Genomic DNA, 22,252 nt, shown 5'->3' on the forward strand with positions numbered 1-22,252 from the left:
TGATCTGATACTTTAATTATACACAGTATAATGCAATTTAACTCATAATTGTAGTAAAATAAGTTGCAAAATAGACCGTATTTGTAGGCTTTTTTCAGAAACAATCATGTGATTATTTCTGATTAATTTATTAATTGTGCATCATGTGATTAATTTGATACATGTGTTTAATCATGCCCTAGTATTAAGACAGTAATGCAACACAGTCAGAAGTGGTTTAGGGTTTGAATTGTTTAATCTTTAAAGCAGATCAGGGGATCAGACCTGAACTTTCTGTGTTAACGACAAGACAAAAAAAACGGCAATGAACATCACACGCAAAAACACAACGAACAGCTGGAAGATGTGACTAGTGCAATGGGAAGTGTGATGGAGGATTGTGGTGATCACAGGTATGACGGCTGGATAAATGACGCTACGTAACCAGACCCACCAAATCTAGAACCAACTCAGATTTCTAAGTTCTGCTGTGATTGCTTCTAGATTGGCCTAGAGTGGCCAATATTTGGTGTCTAGTTTGGTTCTCTTCACTGTGTGCAATCCTTTGTGAACCAAAAAACGTGCATTTTCTGGTTCAGGTGCTCAGAACGTTGGGAGTTCCACCTACGATCGCCGCTGTTTACTGATTCTGTCCATTTCATAAATGGATACCAGTTTCCCTTTACTGGATAAAGGAGAAATAACAGGGAGGAAGGTAAAAGTGATTGGAAAGGGTATAGGTAAAAAAGGAAGGTTCAAGGGTGTCTATCACTGCAGATTCTGGTTCAGGTCTGCTCAGGTGTGTCTCCGGGTGGCATCTTTCCTTGGCGACAGTCGATAAACGGTGAGATCACAGATACAAACAGGTCTTCCTCTCTTCTTGCTCAGAGACTTAACCTCCAGTCCTCAACTTGTCCTAGACAAAGACAAAAAGGCAGTGCATGTTAGGAAAAAAGCGAGAGATGCAGTGGCACGTTTCCATGGTATTTACATGCAAATACACAAGGTGAAAGAGAGAGTTAAAAGGAAAAAGGAGTGAATGTGAGTGCATATGTGTGCATATTCTTGAGAGATGAACCACAAGGCAAACCACGGTGGAAGCAAAAAGCCCCAACACAACCAAACATAAACACACGGCTCTTTCTTCCCGTCAATACGCATCTCTCACAGGCTACTGCACCCGATAACAGGAAATAAGAATCCCTAGAGTGAGAGAAGGAGAGAGAGCATGGAAGAGAAGGAGAGGAGAAGATAGACAGGCGTCATGGTCTGTCCTCAAGACTATAAAAAAGGAAGAAGCCATAGAGATGTTTTGAGAGAAAACAACAGATTCGTCCTTATTTGAACTCACATTAATGGCAGCTACAACCCATTTAATGTAATCAGACATATTTTTGAGCAAAATGGGATATTAAACATTTATTAAGAAAGTAAATGAGGACAATTTCAATTAATTGTCACTTTAAAGTAACAGTTCACCCCGTATGACTTGCCTTCGTAAATTAAATACAAAAGATGTTTACGCTGTTCTTTACCATACAATAAAAGTGGATGGTGACAAACTTTCAAGCTGAAAAAAATACATCATAAAAGTGGTTCATAACATACACTGTAAAAAATGATTGTGATTTTAACAGTAAAAGACTGTAAAAATGCTACAGTAAAAACCTGTTAATTGGTTAACAGTAAGTTTCCATAATATATTTGGTGAATAAGTGTAATTATATTTAACATAATTTTACAGTAAAATACTGTTAAAAATACGGTTTTTGGAAGTGAAAAAGTAAAAGTCATTGTATAATTTACAGTGAAAAACCGTAAATTGACACTCCCAGAATTCCCTGCATGGCACTTCATAGTTTGTTTTTTTGTTGAAATAACATGTTTCTTTAGTTTTTTCTTATCAGTTGTGTACATTATGGTTTAATCTTACATCAAATGTTGTTAAATGAATGTTTATTGCATTATTTCAGTATCATGTGTGTCACTATGATTGGGTTTAGTGTTTGTGTGAATGACACTGTGCACCTTCTATATACAAGTATTGTCCTCCTTAGCTCGTAGAAAAGCTGTTTGTGATGAGCTTTGGTTCATCATGTGACTTTCTCATCACCACCAGTTTTTGGTGGTTATTAGTGCATTACAATGATAATTGTAATTCAGAACAGATATTAGTACTTCAATGTGTTGGTTTATTAACATTACATCAGTTAATGAAATACGGTATTTTATTGTGAATTTAAGTCAAGTCTGTAAAACCTAAAATGTTGCTACCATATTTTTTACGGTGAAGTTCTGGCAACCACAGCTGCTGGTATTTTACCGTAAATGTCACAGATTTTTTTTTTTTTACAGTGTACTATAAAAGTAGTCCAGATGAACTGTGTGCTATATGCCAAATCTTCTGAAGTCATATTTTTGTGAGGAACACCCAAATTCAAAACATTTTTCAATGAACATCTCAACTGTTATTCAGGTCTGTGAAGTGCCAAATTTGAATATGCACCTATTTAAATCACTGTTGTTATTATTAACTAAAATTAAAACTATTAAAAATAGTTTTCAGTAAAGCTGAAATTATATAATATAAAAATATCAGTTGAAAAACTAGCTGAAAATGAAAATAAATTTAAGTATTAGAATTACTAAACCTAAAACTAAAATGATTTAAAGCTAAATAGAAAAAAAACGAATGAAAATAAAAAATGCATAACAAAATTGACTAAAACAATCTAAAATTTAAATCAAAATTTAAAAATAAAAGGCAAATTCAACATATTAATGTTTTAATATAAACAATAAAAAACTGAATTAAATTGGTCAAATGACTATGGTACTTTTATGCTTTTTAAGCTTTTTTTTTGCAGCATGACAGCCCTTGGTCGCCATTCACTTTTATTTTATTGAAAGCAGCAGAGTATAACATCTCTTTTTGTGATTTTTGGAAGATAGAAAACCATATGGCTTGCAACAATATAAGGGTGAATACATCTTTAAGGCACTGCAATAAGGCAATGTATTTCTGCATCTCTCTCACGCACTCACTGCTTATTTTGCAAAAAATATGCAGAAAGTTCTAGAACAGAGAAAAACACTCGAACAGGTGGTGGCATTTGTTCCAAACCTCTGAAGGAAACAAGTTTGAGCCAGTGAAAAATACACCTTGGTACAAACAGATGCTGTAGTCCCAAACTCTTCCGCTCTTTCCGATAGAGTGGACAACAGTTGAGAGAAGAGAAAAGAGTGAGGGAGGGTAAGGAGTGTTTGACCACGCGTTAAGAATAAAAAAAGAGCGAATGGGAGATCGCAGGCGATAAAGTAGTATTCATGGTGCTTTGAGAGGAAGAGGTCGTATGCTTTATCTCTGGGCTCAGGGCACTATCAGCTCGGGGTTGTACCGCAGTCACTGCTTCACAAAGTGATGGAAGAAGGAGAAGAAGGTCACAGCCAAAATATTATCAGTCCAGCAAAGATAAACCATGGAGTAATTACGTCCACACAGCCACAGCCATGACCGATCACTGTTGTTACCCTCTCTACTACTCAGGCTGTATCAGGGGAATTCATTCCTCTTCGGCTCTTTAGCAATGGCGACCACTGATTAGAGCCACTCTATCTAGATTCTTTCAAAAAAGACTTTTATACAAATATACAGTGCTATCTGGTCCTTGTTCTCTTAAAATGACGAAGATAAGATCCTGAGGGACTTCCAGATCCAGACAGACAAGCAAGGACTGGCCAACATATCAGACATTGTGATCTACAGTGGCGACAGATGGAAGTCAAAAATGCCATGGATTGAAGGAGAACCTACAAAACACGGCATGTCAAAGCCGAGGTGACAGAGTGTCCAATCAAACGACAGTATTTTGATGGAAAATTATTTGTTACTTGGTAGAAGATGTAGCCAAATTAGACTGATGCCATCATGGAAAGGTTGTGTGACAAACAATTTTTATCTAATTTCCTGATAAACACTATTTGATTTAATTTACTATGATACTATGATCATATTTTACCATAGTATATGAGTTTGCACTCTGAATTGAATTTAAAAAAATTAAAAGACTGGGTTCTGATAAAAAATACACAGCATGTTTCTATTGCATAGCGGTCGTGCAAACAAAATAAAAAACAAAACAACACGAGACAAAAAAAACTAAAGCAAAACAAGGACACAGGACAACAAAACAAAACAAAAAACAAACATGAAAGAAAAGAACAACAACAACAGTGTGGAGATTCACAAGATTCTGCTCTTATGAGCAGATTCTTTGAATGAATTGGTCAAAAATGCTCAGTGTAACAAATTACACACTGAATTTGTCAGAGCAGTTACTCAAGTAACTGACTCATTAATACATTATAAAAAGTATTTGCTGAAGTAAATGGTAGCTGTACAGCAATCCATAGCCCTCGTATGTTCAAAATATACATATTTTGCATGGCTGCACAGCCCTCCATCCCTTTCTCTCATGCATACACACAGCACAGAAGCAGTTTAGCTATTTTGTTATCTGGCTGTTATTTTTTGTCTTCCTGTGTGACTAATAAAACTTTATTACACAGGTCAACTCTGTTCCTCACAGCCGAGTCAATAAAATCATAAAATACTTCATGCCATTATTGGAATCCATATTAAATTTACCAGACAACAATTATAAGAACATGCATATACGCAAACACAAAAACATTAGAGATGCTAAAGAAGTTACAGGTAAATTTGGCGCATACACAACAATGAATAAAACATCTCATTTACATGATGTATTGCTTAAGTGCGGCAGAATTCACAGCGTTGCTTTAAACTAATACCCCAGAGGGCAACACTCTTTCGCTATCACTCCCAAAACTGTGCTGTTGTAAAAATCTAATGGAAAGTCCCATCTGAATATAAATTGTGTTTGCACGGAATTGCTGGAGTGTGCGGAGGAGATTTTCGGAGAGGGTCGGTCCAATTCTGCCCATTTCCATCCTTACATTGCGGAATCTGGACCAGGGATGCTGCGGCGGGGGATTGTGGGATGGCGCTATTTAAATGACACGTCCCCGTTCCCACTTACTTCATTTAACACACACTTACGCCCGAAACAAGAACAGCAGCTGTCAGCTGGTATTATGGAAATGAGTCTTTCGTCTGAGCCTACAATTTAGAGTGAACTTAGTGGCACCTGCAGCCAAGCAGAAAGTGAGAGAACACTGGGCAGAAGTTTGGATTTGCAAATGGAGGTGCGGGTCAGGCAGAGAGTGTGTTATTACAGGGCTTGGAGAGGACGGCAATGCTGTTTCACTGGATGCTGTGGGCTAAAGAGCAGCTGTAGATGCTAATTCGTATGCTGGGGTTGCTGGGAACTGGTAGAACATACAAAACAGAAGATGCTAGAATGTGTCTTGATGCATAGCACTAGCACCATGAGCAAAAGGGACAAACGTGAGTGATTTTTCAATTTAATTCTTCTACAACCTATTTTACATTTATATTAAAACATACATTTCATATTATGTTGAAACATTTCTCATGTTCTCTAGAATAACGAGCTTTATCGGTCTCAAAATGTATTTTTATTGTTTTTATTAAAAATAAAACACTTATAGGTAACACTGTACAATAAGGTTCCATTAGTTAATGTTAGTTAATGTATTAACTAACATGAACAATGCATTTATTACAATATTTGTTATTAATCTTTGTTAATGATAGTTAATGAAAATACAGTCATTCATCGTTAGTTCGTGTTAATTCACAGTGCATTAACTAATGTTGACAAGCAAAACTTTTGATTTTAAAAAATGCATTAGTAAATCTTGAAATTAACATTAACTAAGATTAATAAATGCTGTAGAAGTATTGTTCATTCTTAGTTCATGTTAACTAAAGTAGTTAACTAATGTTAACTAATGAGCCTTATTGTAAAGTGTTACCCACTTATATATTAATAAGTTTCTTCTATGCCCTAGAATAAAAGATCTCAAACTATACATATATTTACCCAATGAATAAAAAAATATTTTTAGATATACTTTTTCATATATAACAATATATAACATTAACATTTTACATGTTTCTTACGTGCCATGGAATAAAGACCACAAACCGTACAGGTATTTAAATATGGGGTGCTGTGTGTACATTAATGAGGAAAAAAAATTAACTTAAATGATTTTAGCAAATGGCTGCAATATAACAAAGAGTGAAAAATTTAAGGGGGTCTGAATACTTTCCGTACCCACTGTATATATATATACATATATATATATATATAATTTTTAAATAATTGATTAAAAATAGTAAAATTCAGGAAAATATAACATTTAACCATTTCTTAAACTTGTGTTACATAGAACAAAATACACACAAAAAACATTGTGTTATAGATATTTTTGATCTGATTCAACTAAACTACAACTATCCAATGGTGAAAATATCAGACAAATATTTACCCGTTTAGCATTGTTGACACACTGCATGTATAGAGAGGCGATGTTGGAGCACAGCAGAGTTTTCCCGGCATTTTCTCTGTAGCACTTCAGAATCTGCCCCTGAAGGTCGGTGCACACTGGACTAATTTCATACCGCCTGAGAGAGAGAAAGAGAGAACAAAAACGTAAAAGAAGGGAAGAAGGAGAGAGTAAAAACAGTCAGAGGACAGATATATTTAGCAAATGAATGTGGTCATCCATCATAATTACATTTTCCATTTTTAACAAACTGATCCTGTGGCAGTGACAAAGAGCTGTTAAATGATTTTCTTGCTGTGCTTTCACAAGTAAACATCAGATCAATCACTAATCAATAGCGGAATTGATTGGTGCAGAATTAGTTTGCAGGATAATTGCATGTTGAATCATAGTGCAGGAGGTCTAACGAGGTGCCGCTTCAAGACATACATCAGGCCGCAGACATCCTGAACCACACATATTTAACCTAAATTAACATATGCCATAGGCTTTTATAAAGCTGGCTATAATTACTAATCTAAACTCAAACCTAAATTAACTTTTCGGCATTTTTAGAATAAATAAAAAACACTGTTTCCCTAATTTATTAATAATTTTTGACTTTTGATGACCTTCGCATCTGTCTCCAAAGGGAATTTGTCAGATTTAGTTAACTTCTGGTGACAGTTTTGTCTCCACAAGTACAGCTAAGTAAAGCCACCCACCCAGACAATTGAAAGCAGTATTAATCAGTGCAGCTTGTGTCTCTGATGTGTAGATTCTCCAGTGGCAAGATGCTCCCTTACTGACACACACACACACACACACACACACACACCTGCCTGCGTCTAAACCCCTCCAGCTGTACCATGTTTCTGAGCCCACAAGTCTATACCGATAAACCTGATAAATATATGGTCTGATGTTAGACAGCACTATCAATTTACATTTTGTAAGAAAACACCAAACATAATGTGAAACAGTATTCATTTATTTATGAGGACTTATTCTTCATCTTTCTTATCCCACATTTCACAAATGAAGGCTTGCTATGGATTATCAGGGGGGAAAAAACATGCCTATGGCCAACTATGGCCAAGGTTTGGAATAATTAAGATTTTTTTTTTATTGTTTTAAATTGTCCCTTTCACAAATATAACTTCAAGTAGGGGTGTAAATCGGATGGTTCGTCACGATACGATACGATATCGATTCTCATACCCAGCGATACGATATTTGCCGATACCGCAAAAAAAAAATCTACGATACGATTACGGTTCGATTCGATTCGATACAGGAGTATATCGATCGATATATCGATATTATGATATTATATATCTATTTTAAACAACCATCTACAGGGCTCTACGCTTACTTTTCTTTTTAGGAGCACTTGTGCTCCTAACTTTGATACACATGCCTTTTCTTTCTCAACTGTTTATGTTAAGACATATACCTAACCGACTGTGTTTACTAGGATCTTCGCCAAAACGCGTATTTTGATGTAATTTTGTCTGTATTTCCAAAAAAGTGGAAGAGAGCGGTGTAGACGCGGCTGTCTGTGTGCGTGCGCGCAGAAAACTTCTCACACAGCGCTCGACTGTTCTGCAAACAATCCCGAGCGTCTTTTATGCTCACCTTGTGCCTTCGGGCAGTCCTTATATCGAGTCCTGATACGCGAGTTTGAACGAGAATGCACGCTTGTCGGTAATGCTTAGACGGACATTATGTGAAAATGAGGATGTGTGCGTGCGCGCAGAAAACTTCTCACACAGCGCTCGACTGTTCTGCAAACAATCCCGAGCGTCTTTTATGCTCACCTTGTGCCTTCGGGCAGTCCTTATATCGAGTCCTGATACGTGAGTTTGAGCGAGAATGCACGCGTTGGCGGTAATGCATAGACGGACATTATGTGAAAATGTGGACGGTGCCAAAATAAGGGTGCCTATTTATACTACAGATATCGATATTTTACGTGTGGCATCGATGCATCGTATCGTCAGACATCGTCTCGATGTATCGATCCATATCGATGAATCGTTACACCCCTAACTTCAAGTAAAGAAATGGGTGCCAAAACAGTTATGTATGTATGTATGTTTATTATGGGATCCCTGTAAAGCATTTTATAAGAATCTTGATGATCGATAATTCAATGTTTTAATGTAGTAAAAATATCTATAAGCAAATGTAATGCTACTTTGGAAGAAATTATGGTTACCATGGTGATAGGATATTTAGTAAGCAACATTCACTCGACATGAACTCAACTTCAGTGCTTTTTCAAAATGTTTTCGCAAACATCCCAGAATATCCAACTTTGACCCAGACAGCATTGTGTTTCTTGCTGGATTTTACAAAACCTTGCAGATCGCTATCAACAATTGTTCCATCCTTCGAGGTCACCAAAATTTTCAACCAAATATCATTCTTTGAGTAAGATTCAGAGGATACAGTGACGAAGACCACCCGTTTCCCATGAAATCTGAGGCCCAACATGGCCAAAAACAAAACATCACCTCTGTCCCCGGAGGATTAGAACACACACACAAAACTCTTTATTTAACAGCGGTGAGCTTTGGGACAGCAAAGGCAAAGAAAAGAATTGGGGCAGGAGGAAGATGTTATCCTGCTCTATTCAGAGAGACACTCTTTTTTTAGATCAGATGCGGTTTAATCCGCGCCGTTATTCATATTAGCTGCTCTGAAGGGCAGATGAATGAAGGAGTGAATGGATGGCCGCTGTCAGTCACCATCTCAAACTCTTTGGGTCCCGGAAGGACTGGGGATTCACCCTCTCTCTTTTCTTATCCTTCGCTTTCTATATCTCTCTGTCCTTTCCTCAATCCGTCCACTCAAATTCACACAGCTGCTCTCTATCACACATCATCCCTCTTCTAGACTGTCAGGGAAAAACCTCAGAAAGAGGCAAAAAGAAACATTAGAGTTGAGAAATGTAGAAAACAAGACAGAAAATGCAAGCCGAGGTTGAATCATATATTTCTATGTGCTAAAGGTAGGTAATAAAACAGTATGGCAATACTGGGACCACCACATTTTAAAAACCTTGCATGGTAGTCCCATATAGTCCATTTATACTTGATAAATTTGAAAGAGCCACAAACTCCTTTTTTTTTTTAAGTTTCAGGACAGTGGACAATATTAGTCCAAAAAAAAAAAGCATGATATATAACCACATACATTATGTATCCGCACTCACTGTGTTTGCATGTAAACATAAGCGACAGCTAAAAACATTAACAATTACAGAATTACATTATTTTAATATTATATACATATAAATTAAATAATAATGAATCATTTTGGTCAGCACAGACTTTTGTTGACACAGACAGATATTTTGTTACCAAAAATTACAATTGATGAACTTTCCAAGAATCAAAGAATTAAAAAAAATACAGAATTAAAAATATATATATATTTCCACAAAAATATTAAGCAGCACTACTGTTTTCAAAATTGATAATAAAAAAATGTTTCTTGACCACCAAATCAGAATATTGGAATGATTTCTGAAAGATCATGTGACAATGAAGACTGGAGTAATGAAAATTCAGCTTTGCCATTACAGGAATAAATTACATTTTTAAACATATTCAAATAGAAAACAGTTACTTTAAAATGTAATAATATTTCACAATATTACTGCTTTTACTGTATTTTGAATCAAATAAATGCAGCTTTGATGAGCTTAAGAGACTTCTTTTAAAAACCATCAACAAACCTTTCCTCTGACCATGATTATAAATTAATTATATTAATTTACATTTAATTTTAGGTTCGCATATAAAAAAAAAAATGCAGTGGCAGCTTTGGTCTGACATTTTTGCCTGCAATTTTGCTATTTTAAAAGATCAAATAAAACTCTCACAAACTCATCCTCCTCTGTAGCACAAGGGTTTATGTGTAATATTAGCTAAAACACATGCATACTTCTGATATAGCTTATCATCATTGGCATACTACTTTCAAAATATGATTTAGGAGTCAGGACACACTACTCCGAATCTTGCATATTATACTACATAACATGAATAGCATGCAATTTGGGATTGAAAAAAAATTGTGAGGAAAAAAACACTTTGCTATTCAAACACATCAGGTGAGTTTTAACACTCAATAGCATTATGAGTAAAATACCCACACATCAACACAGCTGAATGGCACCTTCGCCATCTTTCTTTCTTACATTCTCTCCCTCACTATCCACAGATCAGGCATCAAAAAGCAGGACAGCTCTATAATATCATAGGCGTGTATATATTTATTTATGTCCCCGCGTAAATCCCTCCGTCCAGCTGAAATGATTTTTGGAAGAAAAGAAGTAGATGCGGGTCATAAATCACAGCGAGCAGGCGCTGGGACGACTGTGACACCGAGGGCTGAGAGAGACACACAGATATGAGATGCTTTATCACAGGAGGAGTGAGAAAAAGAGAGCTTCTGAATGAAAGGCAGGAAAAGGACAGAAAGAGAGTGCTCTAAATTATCCCATGGTTCTGCAACCTTCCTTTTAACCTACACTAGCACATGAAGGACTTCCTATAGGTGTGCCGGTCTGTAGGGGATTTACTAGGCAAAAATTGTTCGGCCACAGTAGAGCAGGGAGAAACGGCAGACAAACGGCACAAAGATGCCCTTCCTGCAGCATTCAGCTTATTAAAATACCAGCACACATTTCTCAAACAGTCTTAATTCTTGCAAATCAAGACTAATGAAATATCGTCCCGCCGGCGTGGCGTATTAAGTCCAGTGTTTTACAGCCGGCCCGGATGAACTCAGATCTCTCTCTTAACAGACATGTGAATATCTGTCATCATTATGAGCACTCGCAGTCTAGCGGGGTGAAGAGGTTAAGCGTCCACTTCTGAAAAAACCACATGTATGTTCATTTAGGAGCTGACGGCGTGTGTGACAGGCAGACAGAAATCAAAACAAATGAAGCAGTTACGAAGAAAAATGATAAGCGCTCATTTTCAGCGTTTTTAAAATGCGATCCATCAGCAAAGACGAGAGGCCAGGGGCTCCGAAATGAACTCGCATCGTCCCATTACCTGTTGGGATGGAAGGAAAAGGTGGAATTGGGGAAAAAAAAGAGAGGCTTTTGGATGGAGAAGATGAGCAGAGGTCTGATGCCAGGGTGAGAAAGGCAAAACAAAAAGATGAAGGGGTGAGAGAGAAGATGAGAGAATGATATATAGGTAATCCCAGATGCGGTAAAGATGTAACAGAGCTAAAAGTGGCCTGCCTGCAGTCTGGAGAGACACTTTAAATATGACGAGGGTTTGATAACCTGTGGCAGTACCAGACATAACTGTGTGTGTGTGTGTGTGTGTGTGTGTGCGTGCGTGTGTGTGTGTGTGTGTGTGTGTGTGAGTAGAGCTTTTCTTGTTGAGTGAGAAAACCATTAACTCTACGTTGATATTCTTTGCCGTTAAGCCATAGAATGACCTCTTTTAAAACAGAACATTTAGCTTAAATATTATGGCTGGTCTACTGCCGTTCACATAGATTTCGTTGTAATAGCTATAATTGTGTTCTCTGAGACAGGTCAAGGAGTGCTTCAATAGGCAGTCAAACTTAGGAGTTATTTCTTCTAAAGAGAAGCCTATTAGAGTCTAAGATCTTGCAGTGTATGATGGGGTTTTTCCAAGGAGACACGAATGCGAATGGCAATACACAGTCTCATGGAGGGTCAGAAATAACCTCTATGAATGAATGCAAAAGCAGGTGCTAGGAATGCACAATATATAGGTACCTTATTGGTTTTCAGTTGATATTTGAATTTTATATATATATATATATATATATATACACAGGCCTAATGCATATTATAATACATTCCGACAATGATGCATAAAACCAAGTGTTTACATTCACATACTTGTGTAGAACATGTTTCAGGCCTTAGTCCATACTTGGTTTAACTATTCATTAAAAGCAGAGTGATGATCATGTTAAACTGTGGTGTAGCGCATTGGGACAATAATTCCAACAAGTGCCATTTGACCCAAACAGGACACGTTAATGGGCGACTAAACTGGGTGAGCAGAGACATCTACACCCATTCAGAGTACAGAAGATAGCAGAACATAGGGAGAGGTCAACACTGTGAAACTGCTTCGGTGTGACAGAGTACGGCAACCCCCTGGGGACACAAGACAAACACACAGAGTACATGCTTAAACACAGCATCACAGGGATAGGGCAAAGGTCAGCACTGACAGGTGGCTGGAGAAAACATCACACTCTTCCACTCAAGCATTTATCTGTAATTCATCCAGCATCCACGGCTGCATAGCTTGACAGGCTGTGTGTGTGCATAAGTTTGTGAGGAACAGAAGTTTTTGTGTGTGTGTGTGTGTGTGTGTGTGTGTGTGTGTGTGAACAGCACTTATTTTGTATAACCACAGTTTTACTACAGATACCATGGTTAAACTATGATTAGTGTAGCAAAACCATTGATAATTGTGGTTACCATGGTTTAAATAATCAGGGTTTTTTTTGTAGTAAAACCATGGTTACTATTCATAGGGATGTGTTGGCAGGTTCACAAAAATAAAAAAGTAATAAATTTACACCTTAAGTGTACACAACACATAGGATGAATATAGAGATGCAGTTTTCACTGCTTTAGGATGAACAGAGTTTTGGATAGTTTCCATATACTCGTCTAGATCAGCTTTAATTAAGAAAATAGAGATTTAGAGGCAGTACATTTTTGTTTCTGTATGTGAAATTTAGCAGGAAACACAAAAGTAATATTTTCCTATATTCTCTTTTGAGTAGTCAAACAATCCAAAGAAAACATCTTTAAAACAGAAAGAAAAGTCACTTAAAAAATGATGAACATTAAATAAATCTGAGCAAATGTCTCTGTGTGGTTCTTTGGCAAACAAGTGAATGAATCTTCTTCAGAAGAAACCCTCTTCAGTGTCTGACTTATATTAGAATTACATTCATACGCTTTGTGTGAAATTAGGATGAACTCATTAATCTGTTGTTTGAGCTCGTCATATTTAAGGAGAGAACTACAGTTTCCAAAGTCGGTCATCGCTAGTTATGATGTTCAAGGCTGTAGAGTTTAGTAGACACGCTCTGACATGATCCTACCAATATCAGACACTACCATAGCAATCATTTTGATCAAACAATTAAATGTCTGCTGTTATGTCCCCACCAATGCCAAAATCAAACCTAATCCTTGTTCAACTCAATTCAATTTCCAGTGTACACTCCCAGTCTGAATAATAAGAGAACGACTGAACAGTAAATGACTCACAGTCCTGTGCATGTTGTAAAAGTCAGTAATTCTGAAACTAATTCAGCTGCTCAGCTCTACAGATCACAATAGAGTCATTATTCAGATCAACTGTTACTCTATCTGATGTGTCTGAAAGTGCATTAAATCAATAATATTAGTGGTTATTACTGATTAATTGTTATTGTTATTAATTGTAATATTAATGGTCTTTAACCCCCAAATAAATATACATTCTCTCTCTCTTTCTTCTTCTTTTGTTTAATAGATTGACTGTTAAGGAATCTGACTGGCTGGTGAAACCGATTGTAAGTTAAATATTTGGGTAATTTGCAGTATCAATGTGAAAAGAAAAATATACATGCTAATTGAAGTGAATGATGAATTATGCTGTTATGAAGAGCCATGATCTCTCATAAGAGTTAAAAAGTGTGCGTGTGTGAGTGTGTGTGTGTGTGTGTGTGTGTGTGTGTGTGTGTGTGAACAGCACTGAATGCATGCATTTGTGTGCATGTATGAACGTACATATCTGTACAATACACATGGGCCACGTACACACTATAAAGTTTCAGAAGTGACAACCGGGATAGGGGAGTGAATCCTCTAAATTATCATTTTATATGTGTACGAAATAGAAATCACTCTCGAAATTGGGACACCACATGTTTATACATGTTTAAATACGTCATTAACAGCTAGCTGTTCAGTTTGTTTCTACACACACTGCACAGAATTTCTGTAAATGTCACTACCTGAATTTTTCAGGAGTTAAATTGGTTGTAAAATGCGGTTGTCACTCCAGTAAATCGCTGAACTGTCTGAGAACAGAACAGGATTAGGCACTAAAAGGTGAACTGATAACCAAATTTAGCTGCAGTATGTATGTGGCCATACCTTAAACATCCTCTGATTGAAAATCTCTGTTGATCCAAGAACAACATTCCTATTAACCAATCATAGCCCTAACCTTATCCCATATCAATTCCAACCCCTATTCCTAACCCTTTCCAATCCAGTCCAAACCTCTCCTAAATGTTTACCCTAAATCCTAACCTCTCTTTTTCAGCAACTAACCTCATTCTTAACATCTCAATCCTCACTTAACCTTGACCTCAAACCCCATCCCTCAACCCTGCATTCTAAACTCTACTTTTACCCATCTTACTGGTTCAAACTCTTAACGTTAAACCATATCTCTAGCCCACTGGTTGATAAATGTCATTCCAACCCTAACCTACCACTTTGTCACTGTATTGCTGTTTCAAGGGGCTCCAAGTTTTGTTTGGCCTACTAATGTGTAGCGTCTGGACCAATCAAACACACAATATATATTTTGTTAGCTATATTTAACAAATACTCTGTAACACCCCTCAGTTAACAAGCCATATGAGGACCTATGGACCCTTCCCCCGAAATGCGTAACACCCCAGGAAAGCCGAACAGGCCCCTGGTCCCCATGGCAACTAATGCTGATACCACTGGTTTTATGACCCAGAGGAATTAATTATTCATATTTCCCCATGAGCTGATTCGCTACAAATGGTTATGAACATCACTAGCTCTAAGATTCATTCCGTGTCATTCCATGTTGACAACAAATTAGTTTCTACACCACTAAAACCAACATTTTGGAGAGAAACATTTATACATAAATTTCACCAATGCTTAATGCTTAAAATAAAATCATGGCAAAAGTTCATGGCATTGCCCTCTTATTCAGAAAAAAAAAACCAGATTAAAATATGATAAAAGAGGGTTAAATACAGTATGACAAAATAAATCAAATGGGTACGTTATTATACAAATACACATGCATCGGAAAGCAATTATACCAGACTGATTTCCAGAAGCCAAACCCACATGCACATCAAAAGCTTTCAGCTACTAAGAGAATGAAGACATTGAAGAGACAACCATTTACAACTTCAAACAAAAGATTATCATATCAAACTTATGGTAATTCCATCATTTATGTAGATTTGGACCTCCATCTCTAGAGCAGTTTCATCTTTCAGGAAATCAAAAGGCTCAGACAAAATATACTTCATTCTTATTACCCAACCCAATTCCTGATAGTATCTTATCACCTGTTTTCCCTTTAGAGGGCGAATAGTGTTGGAATATCCATTTGGGAAAAGCAATACAGATAGATGTGTTTCTAATGTAGAACCTAAACACACACACACAAACACACACACACACACACACACACACACACACACACACACACCTGTCGCCCCTCATTCAAAACAAAAGATTATCATATCAAACTTATGGTAATTCCATCATTTATGTAGATTTGGACCTCCATCTCTAGAGCAGTTTCATCTTTCAGGAAATCAAAAGGCTCAGACAAAATATACTTCATTCTTATTACCCAACCCAATTCCTGATAGTATCTTATCACCTGTTTTCCCTTTAGAGGGCGAATAGTGTTGGAATATCCATTTGGGAAAAGCAATACAGATAGATGTGTTTCTAATGTAGAACCTAAACACACACACACAAACACACACACACACACACACACACACACACACACACACACACCTGTGGCCCATCATTCATATATTACAGAGACTTTGCAGTTTCTTTCCTTCTTTCTCACGCACATTCAGTTAAACCTCATTATTCTTGCAGTCAGTAAAGCTTGCGTCTTTCCTCGTGTAACATCAGACCCTGAAGACATTTCATTACACAGAAAAAAACCCTCTCACATGCTCTCCTCCCTCCATCCCGTAATCCAATCACAGCGCTGCTAATGCACCTTTCTAATGCAATCAGCCAATCACAGCATCCACTGTGGCCTCGCTGGTCACATGACACCCCGGCCCAGGCCTGTGCGAAGAACCATGTCAGGCTAATGCTATTTGAATGCATTTCTTAATGCAATTTAGCATTAGCTGTGCAACCTACCCCCTCCCGACTCTGATTCTGCCCCACTGGACACCACAAATCAATTTCTGACATTTCTAAAGAGACGATGATCCCTGTGTTGGCACTGAGGAAGAGGGATAATGACAGCCTAATGCGATTTATGAGTGCAGGCTAGTCCTGAAACAGGCTGGCCTCCATTCTCTTCCCCTTAACCAACATGCATTACTATTGGGGCTAATAGGCCACATTAAGACATATGGAGCCAAAATGTCCTGTAATTGTAGAGCTGTTCAGTTACATGTTTCCAGCTACAGTAGCATAATGGCTAAGACTTCACATTCATGACAAGACTTGGAAGTTTGTCACAATAGATGAGGGAAACATCTTTTAGTTTTGGTAGATTCAAAGGGATTGTAGATTCAAATTTTGACCAAAAATGAAATTCTGGTCATCATTTACTCACCCTCACATGTTTCCTCTTAAACACAAAAGGAGTTATTAATAGCAAAATGTCTAAGATAAGAGTTCTTCTCAAAGAAGATTTTTAGTCAAACAAGACTTTAGTGAATAACAACTTAAATTTTGCTCTGTTCCTCACACAAAGCTACCGTATGGCTTCAGAAGAATATAGCGGGTGATTTATATGGGCTGGTTTTATAATGGTGCCCTTGGTCTCCATTCACTTCAATGGAAATGAGCAGCTTGGACATTTGGCTAAATGTCTTCTGTGTTCCACAGAAGTAAGTAAGACATACAGTTTAAAAAAGAGATATAAGGGCGAGTAAATAATGAAAATGTTCATTTTTGTCTTTAAAAAAATAAATTATTGTATATGTATTATAGTGTGTGTAATCTGTATTATTGTGTATGTATAATAATACTTAAGAGAGAGGAAAAACAACAAAACATTAATGTTCATGCCATTGTTCTGTTCATATGCAAAACATGTCACAAAATAAATAAAAAAATTGCATAAAATACCATAAAATAAAACAAAACAAAACACCTGTTGCACAATAATCATATAGACCCACATAGATAAAGCTTACAAAATAATGAATGACAGCATGTGGAATATCTGTATTTGAACTTTGAGATGATGAGTGCCAGAGTGTGTCATTCTGAACTCACTTGAACTTGGCATTGACCTCGTCTGCTGCCTTGTGATAGTTTTCATTGGTCACCTTGTAGAACTGGGCACTCTGAGGAAGGGAGAGAGAAAGTGTGTGTCAAAAATGTAATATTGTATGTGTTCTTATTCCCTCTGTTGTCTCCTCCAATATGCAGGGTAGATAAGAGTACATTTTATAAAAAGCTCACACAAAAATTCTAAACAGAAGCAGGCTCAACCCTACTGAGTCTCAACCTTTCTGTGTTGCCAGTACAACAGAAAAAAAAAACTCAGTTAAAATATAAATTAAGAATTTTTTGTTGTCCGTGCAGCACAAAGAGTTTTGCTTGCTTTTAGATTTCAAAGAGGGGACAAAATAAAAAAAGAGGTTCTTAGTGAAGCGTGTCAAGAGTAGGTGGGCAAAAAACAATATCCTTACAACCTGGAATGGACCTTGATACAGCGTTTGTCGATGATTCAAAACAATAACTGACATTTCAAAGAAAATGGGCAAATGTCAGATATATGACTGAATTTGAGGATGTGACAACAAAAACTTGCTCAAGCTACATCCATAAAGAGAGCTCTCAATCAAAGCGAGACAGGTTCATCTCTCAGTCACTATCTCACACACACATAATCAATATAAATGAAAGGCTACAACCATGAGGATCAATAATTATATCTTAAGCTTTTAGCGAAGCTACTGTATAGCTTCTGATGGACTGCACGTCAAGCAAAAATCATTTGTCCAAAATCAGCTTCCTGCCAAACATACCAATGGTTGGTAGGTAGATAATTTACCATAAAAGACCCTTAATAATATTTACTGGTCAGAAAAAAGTATTATCATTTTATATTTAACATTCATTTACTTTATTAATAAAACATATTTAAAAAATAATATTTTAGGCAAAAATAAAAAATAAAAACGTAAAAATGTAATGATAAAAAAAACTGTGTAATGCAAAAAACAAAACAAAATGCAATGCAAAAAAATGCTAATGGTTTCATTTTCTTGCCAAGGCAAAACATTTGGCGCTTGTAAGTGTTGATTTGGACCCTTTGTGGAACTACACAGTATTACACTACTGGACGTAGGACGTTGAAAAGCCAACTTGCACAGTTGCAAAGTTCCAAAATAATGATTTATTTCCCCCTGAGTGGACATTGACAAGTCTGCTATCAAGCTTATTATTGGAACAACAGTGCTGAGAGTTAAAGACGACATCAGGTACAAGCTTGACTCTGAGGGGCCTGATATTAGGGAACAGCAGCAGTGATTTAAAGAGCATGATGTGATAATGCAGATCTGATGGGAGGAGTCAGTACTAATCAGGGCTACACACTCAGAGGGCGCTGGCCTGCACAGAAATTGATTATGTGGAAAGTGAGTCGGACCTCCACACACATACTAAAACCCCATGACCTGAGCAATGGTGTAATTTGGGATGTCTGCCATTTCCCTTGATTAATGATAGAGTGGGATTATTGCTGATTTTGATTTCAGAGTTGGGCCACACTGATTTAGAGGCCCCTCCATCAATCTGAGAGCAAACGTTTTACCACCCACATGCTCTCTCGCGAAACCCTAAACCCTCATCTTCATCTGCCATAGCAAGAGTAGACTGTAATCAGATTATGATTACAAAACCTGATTTTACACATCTTGAGAATAATTTTCCAAAAAAGTTTTAAAAGTTAAAAAATATATTTTTTCAAGCTGAAGTTTTTTTTTTTTTTTGCAGAAGTCATCTCTTTGATGAGTTAGTTCGACCACATGACTTTGATTTTGCTTTTATTATTAAAACACAATGTCTTATGTTTTGCTTTTATCATTAAAAGTTTTGTCTGTTGGACCACATTACTTTTTTGGTCACGCCACATGACTTTGATTTTGCAGACAAAAGTTTTAGTATTTAAACAGTTTAATCTGTTGGACCACACAAATTTGTTTGTCGCAATACATGACTATTTTGCAAAAGTGTTTTATTATTATTTATTGTATATTTAAATAATGAAATTTAAACACTCTTCTGCTGGTTGCACCAACATCATAAAGAGGCTTTGATTTTGCAAACAAGTTTTATTATTTCTTCTAATATACTTAACAAATCTAATATACAATTTTTTTGTATTATTTCTATTCTAATATACATTCTGCAAAATCAAAGTCATGTGGCACGACCAACAAAGTCATGTGTTCCAACTATCTTTTAGAGAGGCCTTGATTTTGCAGCAAAAATGTTTTATTTCTTCCTATATATATTTAAGAAATATAATAAAACACTATTTGTAAAATCAAAGTCATGTTTTCAACTAACTCCTTTGATTTTGCAAGTGTTTTTTCCCCTTTCTTCTTCTATGTATAAAAAATAATGATAAAACACATTTGTCTGCAAAATCAGTTTTGTGGTGCAACCAACAACTCAAGTGGTCCAACAGACAAAAGTTTTAATAATTGAAAAATCAAAATCATGTGGCACGACCAACAAAGTCATGTGATCCAACAGACAAAAGTGTTTTGATAGTAAAACACTTTTGTCTGCCAATCAAAGTCATGTGGTGCAACAAAGTCACGTGGTTCAACTATGATATACTGTATGTTATGATGTTGCAGTTATATTACCCTGCCATTTTTCACATTTTTTAAGTCAAAATAAGCCACGTGATTTGAGGTACCGTTTCATTCATTGCCTTAGCAAGCACCACTAAAAAATCCAGTCCTTTACCTGTTCCACAAAGCAGCTGTCAGACTCCATTCTTATTTTCTGTTTACAGGCATCTTAAAATAAAACTTTATTTAATCTGGTGCACACAGGGGTGTTATGGACTAATGAAAGAACCTCCTAAAAGCTACTCCTGCCACTGACGGTGCATATAGGTGGTGTTTTGAGAAACAACCCCATGTTCAAATTAAATCTCGCAGGCTTTATAATGAGATATCGGAGCAGTGGTGCAGTAATCAGCAGGCTGTGTTATCTCTCACAGACCAGAGAGGATGTGGAGGGAAACCCCTGCTGAGACAGCCATTATGGCTCAACAGCACGGCGGCCATATTGGCTCTGCAGTGCACCGGCAGAGGCGCGAGACTTTAAGAAACAAATTAGAAAAAGAAAAAAAAAAGTTTTAACAAATCAAAGCTGGCGACTGCAAACAGGGAAGGAAGGCAGAACAGAGGCTTGTGGAGTCAATCCTTCCATCACAGCCTCTTACTGCGGGAGACTGTGAAACAAAACAGATGAGTGGAAATGTCCCAAACAACCAGAAATGCTGTAACTCAATAGCATTGCATAAAACATCCAGTCCAAGCATGGAAAACATTTTTAGAGTGACATATTGGTGACATTTCAACTCGTGCAGAATGCCATATGGGTTTGAAACGACATGATGGTGAACAAATTATAATACATTTTTAAGTATTAAAATTTTTACTATGCTTCTGGCTGTCTGGAAGTAAAAACAAGGGGACATGAGTATGAACGCAAAGCTCAAGCTGTGTCTCTTGACTAGATAAAACTCGGCTAATTAAATTAACGAGGCCTCGTGCAGAGACAGACACTGTCCCCTTCCAGTGTCTTGTCTACAGTGAAGAAGAGATAATGACCACACACTGATCTCAAATAAAACAACACAGGAAACAGAAACAGAGTTTTACATGCAGTGAAGTGTGATTTACAGTAAGTATAGAAAAGAATCACCCCCCTTTAAAATAATCACATTTTGTTGCTTTGCAGCCTGAAATGAAGACGGACACAGTTTTTGTTTTATCCAGCTGTATTTACTCAGTGCAACTTACTACATCCAAGTGAAAGATATAACACCAACATGTCAGAAAAATCACTGAGTTGGATAAAGGATCACCCCTTTGTGTCAGTATTTTGTTGAACCACCTTTTGCTTTAATTACAGCCTTTAGTCTGTTGGGATATGTCTCTGTCTCTACTAGCTTTGCACATCTTTGCAATATTTGCGCACTCTTTTTTGCAGAAATGCTCAAGTTCAGTTAAATTTGATGGTGGCCGTTTGTGGACTGCAGTCTTCAAGTCATTCCACAGATTTTCACTGGGGTTTTAGTCTGGGCTCTGACTAGGCCATGCAAGGACATTCAACTTTTTCTCCTTCAACCACTGTGAGGTCAGTTTTGCTCTGTGCTTTGGGTCATTGTCATGTTGGAAGGTAAACCTTCTTACCATTGACAAATTTCTGGCAGAGGGCAGCAGATTTTCCTCAAGAATTTCACGGGATTTTGCCCCATCCATTTTTCCTTCTATCCTGAGAAGTGCTCCAGTCCCTGCTGCAGAGAAACACCCCCATCACAGGATATTACCACCTCCATGCTTTACTGTAGGAATGCTGTTATTTGGATGGTGAGCTTTTTGCCAGACATATGAGGCCAAATAATTCAATTTTAGTCTCATCTGCCTCGGAATCCTCAAGGTGCGTTTAGGCAAAGCTCAGTCGTGACTGCATGTGGCCTTTCTTGAGAAGTGGCTTTTTTCTTGCAACCCTTCCATACAAGCCACATTTTTTGGAGAATTTGTGATATTGTTGTCACATGCACAC

The 22,252-nt window shown here is 37.0% G+C and overlaps 1 protein-coding gene across 6 annotated transcripts in view; it reads right to left on the reverse strand.

The window, feature by feature from the left end:
• Window positions 1-216: 216 nt before the first annotated feature.
• The window catches only part of LOC107690666 (MICOS complex subunit Mic19-like), a 69,562-nt gene continuing 47,526 nt past the window's right edge, over window positions 217-22,252 (reverse strand). For all 6 annotated transcript variants that reach the window (XM_016489088.1, XM_016489082.1, XM_016489077.1 and 3 more), the window contains 3 exons: window positions 17,708-17,778; window positions 6,421-6,556; window positions 217-895 (listed from right to left, as the gene is read on the reverse strand). In XM_016489088.1, coding sequence (XP_016344574.1) covers window positions 872-895; window positions 6,421-6,556; window positions 17,708-17,778 — 231 coding nt within the window. In that variant the 3' untranslated portion in view covers window positions 217-871. The remainder of the gene's footprint in view (window positions 896-6,420; window positions 6,557-17,707; window positions 17,779-22,252) is intronic.

The sequence above is a fragment of the Sinocyclocheilus anshuiensis genome, unplaced genomic scaffold, assembly GCF_001515605.1.
Source record: "Sinocyclocheilus anshuiensis isolate Anshui unplaced genomic scaffold, SAMN03320099.WGS_v1.1 scaffold641, whole genome shotgun sequence".
Classification (NCBI taxonomy): domain Eukaryota; kingdom Metazoa; phylum Chordata; class Actinopteri; order Cypriniformes; family Cyprinidae; genus Sinocyclocheilus; species Sinocyclocheilus anshuiensis.